General features: G+C 41.9%; 1 protein-coding gene across 1 annotated transcript; it reads left to right on the top strand.

The window, feature by feature from the left end:
- Positions 1-324: 324 nt before the first annotated feature.
- Positions 325-10,888, top strand: ARPC3 (actin related protein 2/3 complex subunit 3). The gene is made up of 7 exons (XM_079942904.1): positions 325-411; positions 2,607-2,706; positions 6,018-6,094; positions 8,095-8,163; positions 8,775-8,901; positions 9,259-9,353; positions 9,826-10,888. Exons 1-7 carry the CDS (start codon positions 406-408, stop codon positions 9,886-9,888), a joined length of 537 nt encoding a protein of 178 aa, XP_079799030.1. The 5' UTR covers positions 325-405; the 3' UTR covers positions 9,889-10,888.
- The last annotated feature ends 6,897 nt before the right edge of the window (positions 10,889-17,785 follow it).

The following is a 17,785-nucleotide window of genomic DNA, read 5'->3' on the forward strand; positions in this document are numbered from 1 at the left end:
AGAACTAAGGAAGAAAAGAGAGAAAGGGGAGTGAAGTGGGACTGAATTTAAAATAGTGTGCCCCAAGGAGTGCTTCACTGAAAAGGTGATCTTTAAGGAAAAACAAAGGAAGTGGTGATTTATCACTGGGATTCAGTACCCCCAGATCCATCTCCACTTTTGCCCACACCTCACGCATGCCCGACACTCAGAGCCCATGCCTAAGGCTCGGGCGCCCCCTGATGCCCCTGCGTATCCGCGCAGCCGCAACAGCTAGCCGCGAACAGCAAGGCCGGAAGCGCGGCATCCTGCCCTCGCCCTCCCCTTCCGGCTCACTTCCGCCTACCCCGCCCGGGCTGCCAGACCGGAAGCGCCGCGCTCTAACCCGATCCTCCTCATCGGGGTTGAAACCCGGGCGCCTCCAAGATGCCGGTAAAGGGGCCGAGCTGGGGGTGTTGGGAGAAGGCGGGGATTTGGGAAAGTGGCGAGAAGTCGTGGGTGCGCTGAGAAAAGCGGGCCGAGGGGGGCAGAGAGAAAGCAGGGGCCTGAGAAGGGGAGAGGCGAGAGGAGCGGGCCGGCCCCTGTAGGATTCGGGCGGCCCGGGGCTGTAGACCGGGCTTGGAGGACCGGGGCGCGGCAGAGTGGGCCGGAGATACCGGGCGTGCTGAGGAGACTGCCTCAGTTCTTCTGCCCTCTCCTCTCCAATCCCGACCCCTTTTCTCGCCCTTTCTGCCTTCCCCCGACTCCAGCAGGGTTCCCAAAGCCTCACTAGAGCCGCGAAGGCCAGGGCTGCCCTTTTAATTTTTCATATCTCAAGTCTAGAGTTAGCTTCTCCTTTTTTTCCTGCAGGCCCACTTCCTCCTCCGCCTCTGGGGGCGGGTCTCTTAAGCTGCTTGTCATTTGTGAGACCCCACTTCCCGGACTCCTCCCCTGTCACCCGGGTAGTGGCGGCCACCCCTGCGCCGCTGGGTTTAGGGCTCTCAGAGCAGACGCAAGGTCCGCGCCCGGTTTCCAGATGTTTCTGTTTTCGCGTGCATCAGAGTGGGAGTAAAAATTGATGGTGGTTTGGTTGCTCTTAAGTTCTGACAGCCAGTCTCTGGGGTAGATTTATCACCATCATGGTCTCCATTTTGCAGATGAGGAAAAAAGAGGTTCAATAACATGTGATTATTCATAGGACAAACATTACTGAGCACCTGCTGCATGCCAAGCACTGTGACAGCAGTGAATAAGGCCAACAAATCACTGTTCTTAAGGAGTTTACATTCTAATGGGGAGACCGACAATAAACATGTAAATACAAATAAAATAAAGAAGATTGTTTCAGATAATGACAAATGCCATGAAGGAAATAGATGGGTAACAAGACAGTATAGCTGGTGAAGGGGAGGGTAGAGGCTTGTTTAGATGAAGCATATCTGTAATAAAAGAGCAAACCATAGTTATCGGTACGTATTTTTACGGATCTCATAGCTACCATTTGACTCCTGATGTATGCCAGGCAGGCCCTGAGCTACACACTTTATATAAATTATCCCATTTAATCCTCACAGTGACTCTATCAAGTAGATATGTTATTGTTTTCTCATTTTGCAGAGGAGGAAACAGAGGCTCAGAGAAGTTAAGTAACTTGCCCAAGGCTGCACACTATTAAATCTTGATAAAGCCTGATTTTACCAGAACACTAAAGCCTTGTACTCATCATTCCAGTTGCACCTAGAGCACCTGGGCTTCCCCTGTGCGGGTGCTCTTAAGAAGACAGACTTAATGTCTGTCTTCTCCATTCACCTGAAAATTCTTCAAGGACAGAGCCCATACTAGCCTTGCATGCCATTGGATCCGCATGCCTTGCACACAGAAGGTGCTTAGGAATCTTTTGATGAATGAATGAATGAATAAATGAATGGGGCCCATGTCTTACAAAAAGCCAGACATCTTGTAAAAAGCAGAACTAGAAATCAGCCTATAAATTGCTCTCATAAATATGATTTTCCCCCCTCCTCCTTTAACTCCCATCCACCCACTGAAAGCAAGTATGTATCTCTTCATTTTACAAATTTGGAAATAGGCTAAGAGAAGAAAAGTGATGTCTTGGTCAAAAGGCATAAAGCCAGGAAGTGGCAGAGCTGAAGAGCCAGTGCTTGGGTTGTGGTTTAACAACAGCTGGGGGCTGGGTACCCCTGATTTATATGGTGTTTGCCTATTTCTATAGTGTAAATACTCCACCAGTTACCAATGTGGTGTCACTGAATGTGGAACTGGAAGAGATGCACATTAGCACCTCATTATATAGTATTTACACCATAAAGATACAAAAGATATAAATAAGCTTAAGATCATATTAAAAATAAATTTTTTAAATAGGAAGTAATAAATTTCAAGTATTTATTACCTTTGTTTTTAATATAATTTACATAATTGTAAATTTATATAATTTCATTTTTAATGATGGCTGTGTTCAGCAACCAGCTTGCCTCAAATTTTCTCAAAATTTAATAGTCAGTTTTCATGAGCCAGTTAATCTTGGATGAGTTAGTCTTTTTTTCCTTTAGGGAAATGTACTTGTTTGCCCTGCTGACATTTGCTCTCTTTCTGCTTTTGTGTTCTTACCTGGCTTGCCACTACAGGCTTACCACTCTTCCCTCATGGACCCTGACACGAAACTCATTGGAAACATGGCACTGTTGCCTATCAGAAGTCAGTTCAAAGGACCCGCCCCTAGAGAGAGTAAGTCGAAACTCCATTATTTTCAGATTTTGGTATGAAACCCTCTGACGTCAAATCAAGGAAATTCTGTCTCAGGTTGCTCTTGTATTTTCTATTTGCTTGGGGGATATTGTGCTCTAGACCTTTTCAGATCATGGGTATATGTTGCATTTAACAAGAAACTGTATTATTGCTGCCAATTTCTCCAGGATATTTTGTTGAGAGGGAAGAGGAAATGTGCTTAATTCTCAACACTCTTCCTATCATCACTATCATTTCTTAAAAACTAATGCTGCTACTTCTGTAGAACGCCATGTCTCCCTCCTTTCTCTGTCATCAAGCTGGAAAAAACAAAATGTATTTTAACCTCTTCTTTATTTAAATCTACTTTCTTTGTCCATTCTTCAGGATCTCAGTTTTCAGCAATACCTCAATCTTAAGTATCCTGTATAATATTACTAATTTCTTCTCTTGCTTCTTGAACATTATATCTTTACTTTCTTTCTTGGTACTCTTTTTTTTTTTTTTTTTTTTTGCGAGGGTGAGCCATTTTCTTTACTGTTCAGAAAGCTTCATTCATTTCAGATGCTATCTGAGACTCTTCTGACACATTCTGAGATGTTCTGCCAACAGTGTAATTTGTATTATATTAGACACCTTTTCCGCCTGCACTGAGTTCCATTCATGGTTTCCAAGACCATAGTTTGGATTACCAATTTTGTACTGACCCTGTCTCCATTCTTCTGCCAGATTATTTGACTTGACTTCCTCTTAATTTTGTTTTCAACACCATTTGAAAGCTCAGTAAACTTAATAAATTTGGTGAGTCACCACACTGTTTACTTGTTCTGAGATGAAAAAAAAGGAACAGTGGGAAAAAGCAGACCAAAAAGAGAAAAAATAATGTAAAAGAATTACAGTGCAAAAGAAGAATAAGAGTCAGTGTTGGCCCAGAGCTCTTCTCAGATCGTTACAAAATACCATATTATATATCAGAAGATGCAGTTGACCAAGGATGGAGTAAATCTAATTACCACCTTTGCAATTCTTGGGCCCTTGAGGGAGAATGGGACCCCAAGAAACCGGAACTCTGATTTCTGTAGATAAGGAGTGACTTCTTAACTCTTCCCTGGGGGCTGGATTAGGACTGAATTGGAATTATGGAGAAGTATAAGCCTGTGCTGTAGACTAAGTAACTGTTAACATTAATCTAATTACTTACATCCAACAAATATCTTTTGTGTGTGTGTGTGTGTGCGCGCGCGCGCTCGCGGTACGCGGGCCTCTCACCGCTGCGGCCTCTCCCGTTGCGGGCTGTGGCCTCTCCCGTTGCGGAGCACAGGCTCCGGACGCGTAGGCCCAGCGGCCATGGCTCACAGGCCCAGCCATTCCGCGGCACGTGGGATTCTCCCGGACCAGGGCATGAACCCGTGTCCCCTGCATCGGCAGGCGGACTCTCAATCACTGCACCACCAGGGAAGCCCTCAACAAATATCTTTTGAACACCTTTTATATACCAAACACTCTTCTAGGTTCTAAATCCTATTGTCTAGCTACCTCCCCCTCCCTGCAATGTGACATTTAGAACTAGCTGGCTCTTGTAAGCGCTGTTTGGATCATCTGAGGAAGTTTCCTTTTTGCAGATAAGAAAATAGATTGCAGGGAACACAAGTCTAGAGTTAGAATTCTGTTGCAGACTTCCCTGGTGGTCCAGTGGTTAAGATTCTGTGCTTCCACTAGAGGGGGAATGGGTTTGATCCCTGGTTGGGGAACTAAGATCCCATGGGCTGTGCAGCGAAGCTAAAAAATTTTTTTAAAAAAGGAAGGGAAAAAAAAAAAGAATTCTGTTGAAATTCTTCAGAGTACCAAAACTTCAGAATTGTTTTGCATTTCTGCTGTGCGAGAGGGATAGAAGTCAGGGACGAGAAATATAAGTAACCATTTCTGCATTGCAGAAACCAGCTGTTGGATATCAAGATCCTGGGATTTTGACCTTTTTAAAATGAAAAAAAAAAAAAGGAAAACCCAAAAAAAAGGCAAAGAAATTTTGTAATGAGATCTGTCTTTGTTACAACAGTACTTCTGGCTTTTCTCAGTCTCTAGCCATCTGAACAGCTTGTACAAATATATTTGAAGTCAGTTTTCGTAAAAAGAAAGATGTACTTGTGAATCCCAGTGTGTTCCTAAATGACAGTTAAGAGTTTTTTACCTAAAGCTATAGTATGTAAGGTCAAATAAAATTATATTGAGTACTTTGTATTTTTTAAAAAGCATTTTATTAAAGTTAGTCTATGTTTCAGTCTTTTTTTTTAAATTTATTTATTTGGCTGCTCCAGGTCTTAGTTGCAGCACGCAGGATCTTTAGTTGTGGCATGCATGTGAGATCTAGTTCCCTGACCAGGGATCAAATCCAGGCCCCCTGCATTGGGAGCATGGAGTCTTAGCCACTGGACTACCAGGGAAGTCCCTGTCTCAGTCTTTTTTTTTTTTTTTTAATGTATTTATTTATTTATTTATACAGCAGGTTCTTATTACTTATCTATTTTATACATATTAGTGTATATATGTCAATCCCAATCGCCTGTCTCAGTCTATTTTTATAAATGTATTGAGAAATGTCTGGAGTGATGTTCACCAAATGTTGAGAGCAGTTATTTCTGGGTAGTGAGATTAGGGTGACAGTTAAGTTTTTTTTCTGTGTTGATTAATTTGTTTCTCTAATGGGCATGTATAATTTTTGTAAAACAATAAAGCTATAAGAATAAATCATGTGCTTATTTTTCTAGAAATTGTTTCTAAAGACATTATATTTCAGTACCCTCATCTTATTTTATAAAACTCCAAAACCCTTGACCGTTGAGGTTGGATATTTTTTTCTTGATAGCTTTTTAATTTTTATTTATTTATTTATACATTTATTTTATTATTTTTTGGCTGTGTTGGGCCTTCGTTGCTGTGCGCAGGCTTTCTCTAGTTGCGGCGAGCGGGGGCTACTCTTCGTTGAGGTGCGAGGGCTTCTCATTGTGATGGCTTCTCTTGTTGCGGAGCTCAGGCTCTAGGCGTGCAGGCTTCAGTAGTTGTGACACGTGGGCTTCAGTAGTTGTGGCTCGCGGGCCCTAGAGCGCAGGCTCAGTAGTTGTGGCACACGTGCTTAGTAGCTCCGCAGGATGTGGGGTCTTCCTGGACCAGGGCTCGAACCCATGTCCCCTGTGTTGGCAGGTGGATTCTTAACCACTGCGCCACCAGGGAAGCCCCTCTTTTTACCTTTTTTAGATGTTATGTTTTACATTTGGCTAATGTTTTCTGCCTTACTCCCCTTGTGTCCTGCTTAGCAAAAGATACAGATATTGTGGATGAAGCTATCTATTACTTCAAGGCCAATGTCTTCTTCAAAAACTATGAAATTAAGGTAAAGTACAGAGCTTTTACTCTTTTTTTTTTTAATTTTTCTTGTAGTATAGGTGATTTACAATGTTGTATAGAGCTTTTACTCTTTAATTTAGTTTTCTTATGGGGATGGTATCAACCTGGCAGTCAGGGTTGATGTAAGGAATAAATTAAATGAAATGAGATTGTGTGATTTTAAAAATCCAGAACAGTGCCTAATTCTGTAACAATGTTAGTTCCTCGTTTTTCCTCCAAGGTCTACACCATGGGTTGGCAAACTACAGCCTGAGGGCCAAATCTGGCCCACCACTTCTTTTTGTAAACAAACTTTTATTGGAACATAGCCACGTGCATTTGTTTATATATCATCTGTGACTGCTTACATGCCACAATAGCTGAGTTGAGTAGTTGTGACAGAGACTATGGCCCACAAAGCTTACAATACTTGCTATCTGGTCCTGTACAGAGGAAATTTACCAGCCCATGGTCTAGACACTTATTTATATTTATTCAACAGTATTAAGCGCCTACTGTATGAAGTCCCAAACCAAAAAATTCTGCATGCTATGTTACTTTTTTAATATACTTCTATGTCCTGGACCTAAGATGGAGAGATAAAGAAAATTCAGTGACCTGGACCCTTCCCTCAACCTCCATTTCTTCCCTTCTGCTTTTAGTTCTTGTGAGCTCAGGAGGAAGGCAGAAGTGGGGTGGGGGCAGAAAAGGAGGGGGGGAAATGGAAAATGAAGTTCTCTGAGATGCTGCTATGAGCAAGTTACAAGGAATGTCAATAAATCTTCTTGATAATGTTCTAGAATATGGAACTTCAACTCCTTGCCAAACTTTAATCTCTCGGAGTCAAGCAGGATGTGAAATCTTTATTTGTAGACTCTTGGTCTATAAACTGTGGTCTAAACATTCTATGATGTTACAGATGTTTCTATATCTAATGCATAGTCTTAAGTGTGGTGTTTGTAATTAAAGTTCTGCCACATTTCATTCTCTCTCGAATATCATATAATCTTAAAAATAGGGAAAAGTGTAGTTTGTTTCTTTAAAATTATAAATCTGTGTAAAATTTGACATGAAGTATGTGCCACATTTGATTAGCATCCATTTGTCTTCTCCACATTTTTCCTTTGGGCTAGGTCAAGAGTTGGGCTAATGAAGCTCTTCAAGAACAAGTCACTTGTGAAATAATTGCTTCCTCATTTAGAGTCATAAATGTTTCTGTTCTTGGCAGAGATCCTGAAGTGAAAGAGTTTTTAAAGGTTAGCCAGCTGTATGGTTCATCTCAGGTTTTCCAGGAGGCTTTGTTAACTCTCCTTCGTACACAGAATGAGGAGCTATTGGCACAACTCTTCAGGAACCCAAGGGCGAAGGGAGCTGAGGAAAACAGGGGCAGCCACACAAGCTCAGGGTGAAAACAGGGGCAGCCACACAAGCTCAGGGTGGAAGCTGGTGGCTCCCTCCCCAGGGGCAGACAGAAAGGGGGCTTGAGAAGATTGCATGCAGAGAATGGGAATTTTTAAAAAAATATTTATGTATTTTTAATTAATTTATTTTATTTTTATTTATTATTTTTGGCTGTGTTGGGTCTTCATTGCTGTGCACGGGCTTTCTCTAGTTGCGGCGAGCGGGGGCTACTCTTCATTGCAGTGCGTGGGCCTCACTGCGGTGGCTTCTCTTGTGGAGCATGGGCTCCAGGTACGCGGGCTTCAGTAGTTGTGGCTCACGGGCTCTAGAACACAGGCTCAGTAGTTGTGGCACACAGGCTTAGCTGCTCCGCAGGATGTGGGATCTTCCCGGACCAGGGCTTGAACCCGTGTCCCCTGCATTGGCAGGTGGATTCTTAACCACTGTGTCACCAGAGAAGCCCGAAAATGGGAATTTTTGATGCTGTAGTAACTGCTTTCACAGTTTTCAGTTGATAAATCAAAAGACAAAGATTGAATTCATTTATTGCACATAATTATTAGGTTTTGATCAGAATTGTTTTTGAGTTTTGTTTTCTTCCCATAGAATGAAGCCGATAGGACCTTGATATATATAACTCTCTACATTTCTGAGTGTCTAAAGAAACTCCAAAAGGTAATTAAACTTGGATGATCATTTGTCAGGAACACAAATTAATAGGTATTTAGACTTGTTGAGACTTTAAGGACAAGTAAATATTGACTGGAGCGCAGGCTCAGTAGTTGTGGCACACGGGCTTAGTTGCTCCACAGCATGTGGGATCTTCCTGGACCAGGGATCAAACCCGTGTCCCCTGCATGGGCAGGCAGATTCTTAACCACTGCGCCACCAGGGAAGTCCCCAGCGTTTTCATATTACATTTAGAGTTGAAGATATTTTGAAATTTTGTTTACATTCATTATTGCTTCAAAATTTAGTTGTTAGGCCCACTGCTGGGTCTTGTTATTTAGCGCATTAATAAAGAAGCACATGTATGACTGTGTGATAAATTTGATGTTTTAATATGGTAATTATTGTATATCACTATAATTGGTTTCTTTTGTAGTTCTGTTTTATCTTATTCATTTAAAACATTAGTCTGAGAAGGGGCCTATAGGCTTCACCAGATTGCAAAAGGGCACCAAAAACATAACCCCAGACATGGCTACTTAGATAAAAAACTGAAAATTGGATATTACTATCCTTTTTCCCTATGTTTGTGTATATAATTTTTTTTTTTTTTTAAGTGCAATTCTAAAAGCCAAGGCGAGAAAGAAATGTATACACTGGGAATCACTAATTTTCCCATTCCTGGAGAGCCTGGTTTTCCACTTAATGCAATTTACGCCAAACCTGCAAACAAACAGGAAGATGGTAAGAACAACATCTCTACCTTCCTATATGACACAAGATTTTCTCCACTGGACTTCTTAACACCCCTCCTTTTCTTGCCTTGACTGGTGTACAGATTGAGAGTGGAATCTTTAGCCCGTACATTATCTTACTACTCACTCTCACAAAAGATCCTTGGCAACAAGCATGACATGTGGAGAATCTTTTGGACCAAAATGAGTATAGTTATAAAACCATTTGAACTGTCGTTTCTATTTCTTATCCTGTTCGAAGGTATTGAAATGTATTGCCAAGGTCAATGTCGAGATCAGTAGCCAGCCCATTTGGGATGCTTTCTCAAATACATTTTTTTATTGTTCTACCTGCTCTTGATTTTAGAAGTGATGAGGGCCTACTTACAACAGCTGAGGCAAGAGACTGGACTGAGACTTTGTGAGAAAGTTTTTGACCCTCAGAATGATAAACCCAGCAAGGTAAAACTCTTTTCTCATTTAGTTGATAAATCACCTTTTACCCTGTAGCCACTGTTAAACACATTGAGGTCTTTAGTTTTTGCATTGCAGTGTTGCTTAACTTTGGTGCCTTATACATAGTAGGAGTTCACTGAATCATACTGAATAATGAATTGCATGTAATAAAAATTTTTGGTTGTATATTCTTATGTTGGGGCATTGTAAACCCATATAACAGCTTTTTTGTGTGAGATAGCTTTAATGTATTACATTTATTTTGTTGTTGTTATTTTGAGTAACCTGTGAGTCACTCCAAAAGAAAGGGAGGGAGGGAGGAAAATTTTTTATGTATCTTCAAAGAGTTTATATAATACAAGGGCTGCCAGACCAATATTAAGTTTTGTTATTAAGTAAATTCATATTCTGACCTTACCTTGAACTTGCATTGTGATTTGACCACCACTGTTCATTCTGTTTTGTCCCCTCTTGTTAGTGGTGGACTTGCTTTGTGAAGAGACAATTCATGAACAAGAGTCTTTCAGGACCTGGACAGTAAAGGGAGCCTTGGGCAGACACTGTCTTCACAGCTGTGGGCAGCATTTACAGCAAGATGTACACAGTTCTTTGCCTTTATTTCATAAAGTTTTATACAGAGGAGAGAAGAGAGTGTGTCTTTACTTGAAGATCTCTTTATCAAGAATTTGGGGCTGTGGGGTGGGGAAGAATGAGTTGTTGATGGGTGATTTGAAATTTCTGCAGTATTAAGCTGGTGCTTAATGAGTAATAATAAAGAAATTTTCTAACGTTTCATGTCAGAAAAACTTCATTGCTTATCTTTGACATTCACTTAAAAATTTTTTGAGATAATATTCACCCTTTTAAAGTGTATAATTCAGGGGACTTCCCTGGTGGCGCAGTGGTTAAGAATCCGCCTGCCAGTGCAGGGGACACAGGTTTGAGCCCTGGTCCGGGAAGAGCCCACATGCCGCAGAGCAACTAAGCCCATGTGCCACAACTACTGAGCCTGTGCTCTAGAGTTTGTGAATCACAACTGCTGAGCCCGTGTGCCTAGAACCCACACTCCGCAACAAGAGAAGCCACTGCAATGAGAAGCCCGCGCACTGCAATGAAGAGTAGCCCCCGCTTGCCGCAACTAGAGAATAGCCCGCGTGCAGCAACGAAGACCCAATGCAGCCAAAAATAAATAAATTAAAAATAAATAAATAAATGTTTAAAAAAATAAAAAAGTGTACAATTCAGTGGTGGTTAATATAGACACAAAGTTTTGCAGTCGTCACTACTAATTCCAGAATATTTTTGCCACCCAAAGAAGATGTACCTGTACTCTTCAGCAGTCATTCCCCCGCAATTCCTATCCAGCCCTTTCCTCCCACTGATCTACTTTCTGTCTCTATGGATTTGCGTATTCTGGACATTTCACATAAATGGGATCATAAAACAAGGGGTCTTTCCTGTCTTGTTTCTTTCACTCAGCATAATGTTTTCAAGGTTCATCCATGTCAGGGACTTCCCTGGTGGTCCAGTGGCTAAGACTCCACGCTCCCAATACAGGGGGGCCTGGGTTCCATCGCTGGTCAGGGAACATCCCACATGCCGTGACTAAGAGTTTGCATGCTGCAACTGGGAACTGGTGCAGCCAAATAAATTTTTTTTTTTAAAAAAGGATCATCTGGGCTTCCCTGGTGACGCAGTGGTTGAGAGCCCGCCTGCCGATGCAGGGGACACGGGTTCGTGCCCCAGTCTGGGAAGATCCCACATGCCGTGGAGTGGCTGGGCCCGCCCGTGAGCCATGGCCTCTGAGCCTGCGCGTCCGGAGCCTGTGCTCCGCAGTGGGAGAGGCCACAACGGTGAGAGGCCCGCGTACCGCAAAAAAAAAAAAAAAAAAAAAAAAAGGGTTCGTCAATGTTATATCAGTACCTCATTCCTTTTTCTTTTTTCTTTTTTTTTTATTGTGGTAAAATATAACATTTACTATGTTTTAACCACTTTTAAGTATATAATTCACTGGTATTAATTACATACCCAATGTTGCACCACCATCACCACTATCTACTTCCAAAACTTCTTTGTTACCCCAAGCAGAAACACTAACCATTAAACCCCTGGTACCTGTAACCCCCAATTCCTGGTGACCTCTAATCTGCTTTCAGTGTCTGAATTTACCTTTTCCCAGCACCTCATATAACTGCAATCAAACAATATTTGTCTTATTGTGTCTGGCTTCTTTTACTCAGCATAATCTTCAAGGTTCATCTATATTGTAGCCTGTATCAGTACTTCATTCCCTTTTATGGCTCAGTAATATTCTATTGTGTGAATAGACCCCGTTTTGTTTATCCATTCATCAGTGTATGAACATCAGAGTGGCTTCCATTTTTTTGGCTGTTATGAACAGTGCTGCCAAGAACATTCATGTACAAGTGTTTGTGTGGACATACGTTTCCATTTCTTTTGGTTATATACCTAGAAATGGAATTGCTGAGTCACGTGATAGCTATATTTAACTTTCTGAAGCACCGCCAGACTCTTTTTTCCACAGAGGCTGCACCAGCTGCACCATTTAACGTTCCCACCAGCAGTGTATGAAGCTTCTGATTTCCCCCACATCCTCACCAGCACTTGTTATTGGTGTGTAGCCATCCTAGTGGGTGTGAAGTATCTCATTGTGGTTTTCATTTGTATTTCTCCAATGCTAGTGGTGTTCAACATCTTTTCATGTGGGTATTGACTGTATAACTTTTTTTTTGTATAACTTTTTAAAAGAAATGTTTATTCAAATCCTATGCTCATTTTTTATTTGATTTGTCTTTTTGTTGTTGTGTTGTAGGTTTTTTATATATATTCTGAATACTAGACCCATAGCAGATATATGAGTTGCAGAAATTTTCTCCCATTCCATAGGTTTTTTTTTTTGCCATGAATGAAATGTTTATTTCCCATGAAGATCTTTTTTTTTTTTAAATTGAAGTGTAGTTAATTTACAATGTTTTGTTAGTTTCACGTGTACAGGAAAGTACACTTTTTCAGATTCTTTTTCATTATAGGTTATTACAAGACATTGAGTATAGTTCCCTGTGCTATACAGTAGGTCCCTGTTTTTTTTTTTTAACTTTCTTGCTTGTGTCTTTTGAAGCACAGAGATATATTTAATTTTAGTTAAATGTCATATGTCTATTTTTTCTTTGGTTGCTTTTGCTTTTGGTGTCATATCTAAAAGACCATTACCTATACCAAAGTGTCAATTTACAGCTAAGTTTCCTAAGCATTTTATACTTTTAGCTCTTGCATTTAGGTTTTTTTTTTTTTCACGTAACAAGAAATTTAATGTAACAAGAAATTTTAGGTCTTTGATCCATTTTTTTAACATCTTTATTGGAGTATAATTGCTTTACAATAGTGTGTTAGTTCCTGCTGTATAACAAAATGAATCAGCTATACATATACATGTATACCCATATGCCCTCCCCCTTGTGTCTGCCTCCCACCCTCCCTATCCCACCCCTCTAGGTGGACACAAAGCACGGAGCTGATCTCCCTGTGCTATGCAGCTGCTTCCCACTAGCTATCTATTTTACATTTGGTAGTGTATATATGTCCATGCCACTCTCTCACTTCATCCCAGCTTACCCTTCTCCCTCCCCATGTCCTCAGGTCCATTCTATATGATCCCTGAAAGTATAGTCTTCTTTGATCCATTTTCAATTAACTTTTGTATGTGAAGTGAGATAGGGGTCTAGCTTTATTTCTTTTGCATGTGACTATCCATTGGTACCGATACCTTCTGTTGAAAAGACTATTCTTTACTCTTTGAATTGTATTGGCTCCCTTGTCAAAACTCAGCTGACCATAAATGTATGGATTTATTTTTATTTATTTTTTAAACTAAACTTTTTTAATTTATTTTTTTTAATTTATTTATTTTTGGCTGCATTGGTCTTCGTTGCTGTGCATGGGCTTTCTCTAGTTGCAGTTGAGTGGGGGCTACTCTTCGTTGCGGTGCGTAGGCTTCTCATTGTGGTGGCTTCTCTTGTTGTGGAGCACGGGCTCTAGGTGCATGGGCTCAGTAGTTGTAGCACGCGGGCTCAGTAGTTGTGGCTCGCGAGCTCTAGAGCGCAGGCTCAGTAGTTGTGGCTCATGGGCTTAGTTGCTCCGAGGCATGTGGGATCTTCCCGGACCGGGGCTCAAACCTGTGCCCCCTGCACTGGCAGGCAGATTCTTAACCACTGCGCCACCAGGGAAGCCCTGGGTTTATTTTTAGATGCTACTTTCTATCCTTATGTGGCATTCATTTTTATATTTGGCCAGTTTTTAGCATTTAAGAGGTTTTTGTTGTTAGGCTGACAGAAAGTGTGAGTTCTTCCAAAAACTTACGGGACCATGTATTTCCATGTATGTTAAGGTTATAGATTAGATATTTCAGGAGGTTCCTCGAGTCCTTTGGACATAGTTACTGCACTGCCACCGTTATCATACCTTTACGTGGTTGACTTTTACTTTAAGAAGCAGTTGTTTTGGGGCTTCCCTGGTGGCACACTGGTTAAGAATCCGTCTGCCAATGCAGGGGACACGGATTCAAGCCCTGGTCGGGGAAGATCCCACGTGCCGCGGAGCAACTGAACCTGTGCACCACAACTACTGAGCCTGTGCTCTAGAGCCCTTGAGCCTAGAGCCCGTGCTCCGCAACAAGAGAAGCCCCCACTCACTGCAACTAGAGAAAGCCCACGCACAGCAACGAAGACCCAACACAGCCAAAAAGAAAGAAAGAAAGATGCAGTTGTTTTGGTATGTATGCTGGGATAGTATTTGGCCACAAGTACAGAAAACCCAATTTACAGTGTCTTGGGGTTTTTTTTGCTTGTTTTTAATTAATTAATTAATTAATTTATGTCTTTATGCCTGTGTTGGGTCTTCGTTGCTGTGTGCGGGCTTTCTCTAGTTGCAGTTGAGTGGAGGCTACTCTTCGTTGCCGTGCGTGGGCTTCTCATTGCAGTGGCTTCTCTTGTTGCGGAGCACAGGCTCTAGGTGCACGGGCTTCAGTAGTTGTGGCATGTGGGCTCAGGAGTTGTGGCTCACAGGCTCTAGAGCACAGGCTCAGTAGTTGTGGCGCACGGGCTTAGTTGCTCCGCAGCATGTGGAATCTTCTCAGACCAGGGCTCGAACCCGTCTCCCCTGCGTTGGCAGGAGGATTCTTAACCACTGTGCCACGAGGGAAGTCCTTGTTTCTTTGTTTTTAATCTGGAAGTACTCCCACATGGGGCAGCCATTTAAGGATGTCATGGGGGGCCCAGTCTCCTCCTGTCTTCCTAATCCACTCTCCTTTGCATGTGGCTCTCATCCTCATAGTCTCTAGATGCTCCTGCATCTCTGGGCTTGGTGGAAGGAAGAGGGGAGAGCATGAGGGCCAAAGGAGTATACCAACTGAGTGCCACCTTACCTACCCTTCCCAGAAATCCTGCCCAGACCTACACTTTTGTCTTCTTGGCCTCTAGCTACAGGGGAGCCTGGAAAGAGGAAAGTTTTGAGTGTGTTGTTAGTCAGATTGTTTGTAATGTGCTACTAAGGACAAAGGGAACGCTATATAGGAACAGAACTAAGTTTCAAATTGTATTAAAACTGGAGCTTTGCAGTGATACTTGATTGACTAGAGAATTTCCATTTTGGCTTTATGGGTTAATATGTAATTTAAATGTGAGTTAAATACTGTTGGGCATCTGTTCACTGAAGATCTGAATTATGGACTAAGTAAGTACCACATTTCACATACCAAAGAATGTGGGTATGTTAAAACATACTCCATAGATAGGTAAAAGGATAGTCTTGAAGCCAAAAGAGTGCTATTGTTGGGTTGTTTGTGTTTTTGTTTTATAATTAAAATTCTTATCTAAAATCAGATTCTGGGTGTTTGGGTTGGAACTTCTGTTACAGACTCAGAGACATGTCAAAAAGAAAGAAAGCTACAGTGATTCATATCAAGATTAAAGGTTTGTTTCTAACAGATGTGTTGTGTTTTTTTTAATTGTGGAATCTTTGTGATAAAAACCAACTCCTGTGGTGCCTGTTCCATTAGTACCAGCAGGGAGAGCACAGACAATAAGCGCTAAAAACCTGGCTTCTAAATCATTTCCCATTAGTGCTATATGGTAAGTGTTTTGTTTTTTAATGTACCAGAGAGAGCGGTTTCCAAAGGATTTAGAATAAATTATACATGAAGTATAGCATAATGGGTTCAAAAATACATCTTTAAGCAAAATGTGATGTCGACATTAAAAGAATATTATTACAAGGTACAACCTTTTTTTTTTTTTTTTTTTTTTTTCTCGGTACGCGGGCCTCTCACTGTTGTGGCCTCTCCCGCTGCGGAGCACAGGCTCCGGACGCACAGGCTCAGCGGCCATGGCTCACGGGCCCAGCCGCTCCGCGGCATGTGGGATCTTCCCGGACTGGGGCACAAACCCGTGTCTCCTGCATTGGCAGGCGGACTCTCAATCACTGCACCACCAGGGAGGCCCACAAGATACAACTTTTTAGGGAAGGCAGTTTAGTAATAATTATCAGATTTTGTTTGTTTGTCTTTTAAAAATTGTATCAGATTTTTGTTTTTTTGGTTTTATTGCTGTACACGGGCCTCTCACTGTTGTGGCCTCTCCCGTTGCGGAGCACAGGCTTGGGACGCGCAGGCTCAGCGGCCATGGCTCACGGGCCCAGCCGCTCCACGGCATATGGGATCTTCCCGGACCGGGGCACGAACCTGTGTCCCCTGCATTGGCAGGCGGACTCTCAACCACTGTGCCACCAGGGAAGCCCTGTATCAGATTTTTGAATGTTCATTCTTTTTGGTTCAGCAACTCATCTTATCCTATATTTTTTTTTGTTTTTTTATTTGGCTGTGTTAGGTCTTCGTTTCTGTGCGTGGGCTTTCTCTAGTTGCGGCGAGCGGGGGCCACTCTTCATCGCCGTGCGCGGGCCTCTCACTGTCGCGGCCTCTCTTGTTGTGGAGCACAACCTCCAGACGGGCAGGCTCAGTAGTTGTGGCTCACAGGCCTAGTTGCTCTGTGGCATGTGGGATCTTCCCAGACCAACCAGGGCTCGAACCCGTGTCCCCTGCATTGGCAGGCAGACTCTCAAACACAGCGCCACCAGGGAAGCCCCCAGCAACTCATCTTCAAGTATTGTTGAATGCTGAAACACACACACACACACACACACACACACACACACACACACACACACACACCTGGAAATAATTCAGACATCTTTTAATAGAGAATTGGATAAGTGAATAATCATGGTGCATCCATAAAATGAAATATGCAGCCCTTAAAAATAATAAGGGGCTCTATCTGTTCTCTTATGGAAAGATGCCTTAGGGTATACATCATTGAGTTTAAAAAAAAAAGGTTGAGGGTAGTATTATAGTATGATTCCATCCTTGTTTATTTAATTGTATGTACTCCAAAAAAAAGTAGGGGTTAAGAGTGATTACAGTTAAGAGTGATTACTGTTAAGAGTGATTACTTTGCACCAGGGGCAATTACAAAGACTTGTACATCCTAAGTCATATATACTACAATTCAGTAAGAAATGTGTTACCTTAATAACCAGGAGGGAAAATCTAGTTTTTAAAAAGAACATTGAGGGCTTCCCTGGTGGCGCAGTGGTTGAGAGTCCGCCTGCCGATGCAGGGGACACGGGTTCGTGTCCCGGTCCTGGAAGATCCTACATGCCGTTGAGCGGCTAGGCACATGATCCATGGCTGCTGAGCCTGCGTGTCCGGAGCCTGTGCTCCTCAATGGGAGAGGCCACAACAGTGAGAGGCCCGCGTACCAAAAAAAAAAAAAAAAAAAGAACATTGATAGGAAGTCAAATATTAGAAAAAATATATTAGCCAAAAACCAGGCTGAGGACAACAGTCACCTGGTTCTTTTCTTAAGCATCCTGTTTACATTTATTAATTTTTAAAATATGCCACCAGTTATTGTCATATGCATAGAAAAATTACAGTACATGGAAATGCTTGAACAAGATTTATGAGAATTGTTTTATTCTACATTTTCCTTTCCTCCAAAATTATTAGTACTGAAGAACTTAATAAAAAGTTTGGAGTTGTGTCCAGAAAGGGATGTAATACCAAAAGCCATTTGGTTTGTTTTTCCCTTCATTTTGTTTATAGAAGTTTGGAAGACCATTCCATTAGGAGAGTGTAATTTTAGGGCCACATCTGTTCTGTGTTGATTTTGAGATAAATCACCAATCACAATTTTCCACTTCAACACTGCAGCTCCAGTTTACAGGTGATCTGACAGCTTGCTAAATGCTTTGCCTTTTTAAATCCTGCTTAACCCTTTCAAGAATCTTTGTGGCAGATACAGGTACTATCCCCCTTTTTAGATGAAGACGCTGACGCCTACAGGAATTAAATAACTTGCCCAAAC

Source organism: Stenella coeruleoalba (assembly GCF_951394435.1).
Source record: "Stenella coeruleoalba genome assembly, chromosome: 14".
NCBI lineage: Eukaryota > Metazoa > Chordata > Mammalia > Artiodactyla > Delphinidae > Stenella > Stenella coeruleoalba.

Excerpts from the sequence above, each read along its gene's own strand:
- ARPC3 (XM_079942904.1), top strand. Across the intron at positions 2,707-6,017 it reads AGGACCCGCCCCTAGAGAGA|CAAAAGATACAGATATTGTG; the intron begins GTAAGTCGAAAC and ends TGTCCTGCTTAG. Across the intron at positions 9,354-9,825 it reads AGAATGATAAACCCAGCAAG|TGGTGGACTTGCTTTGTGAA; the intron begins GTAAAACTCTTT and ends CCCTCTTGTTAG.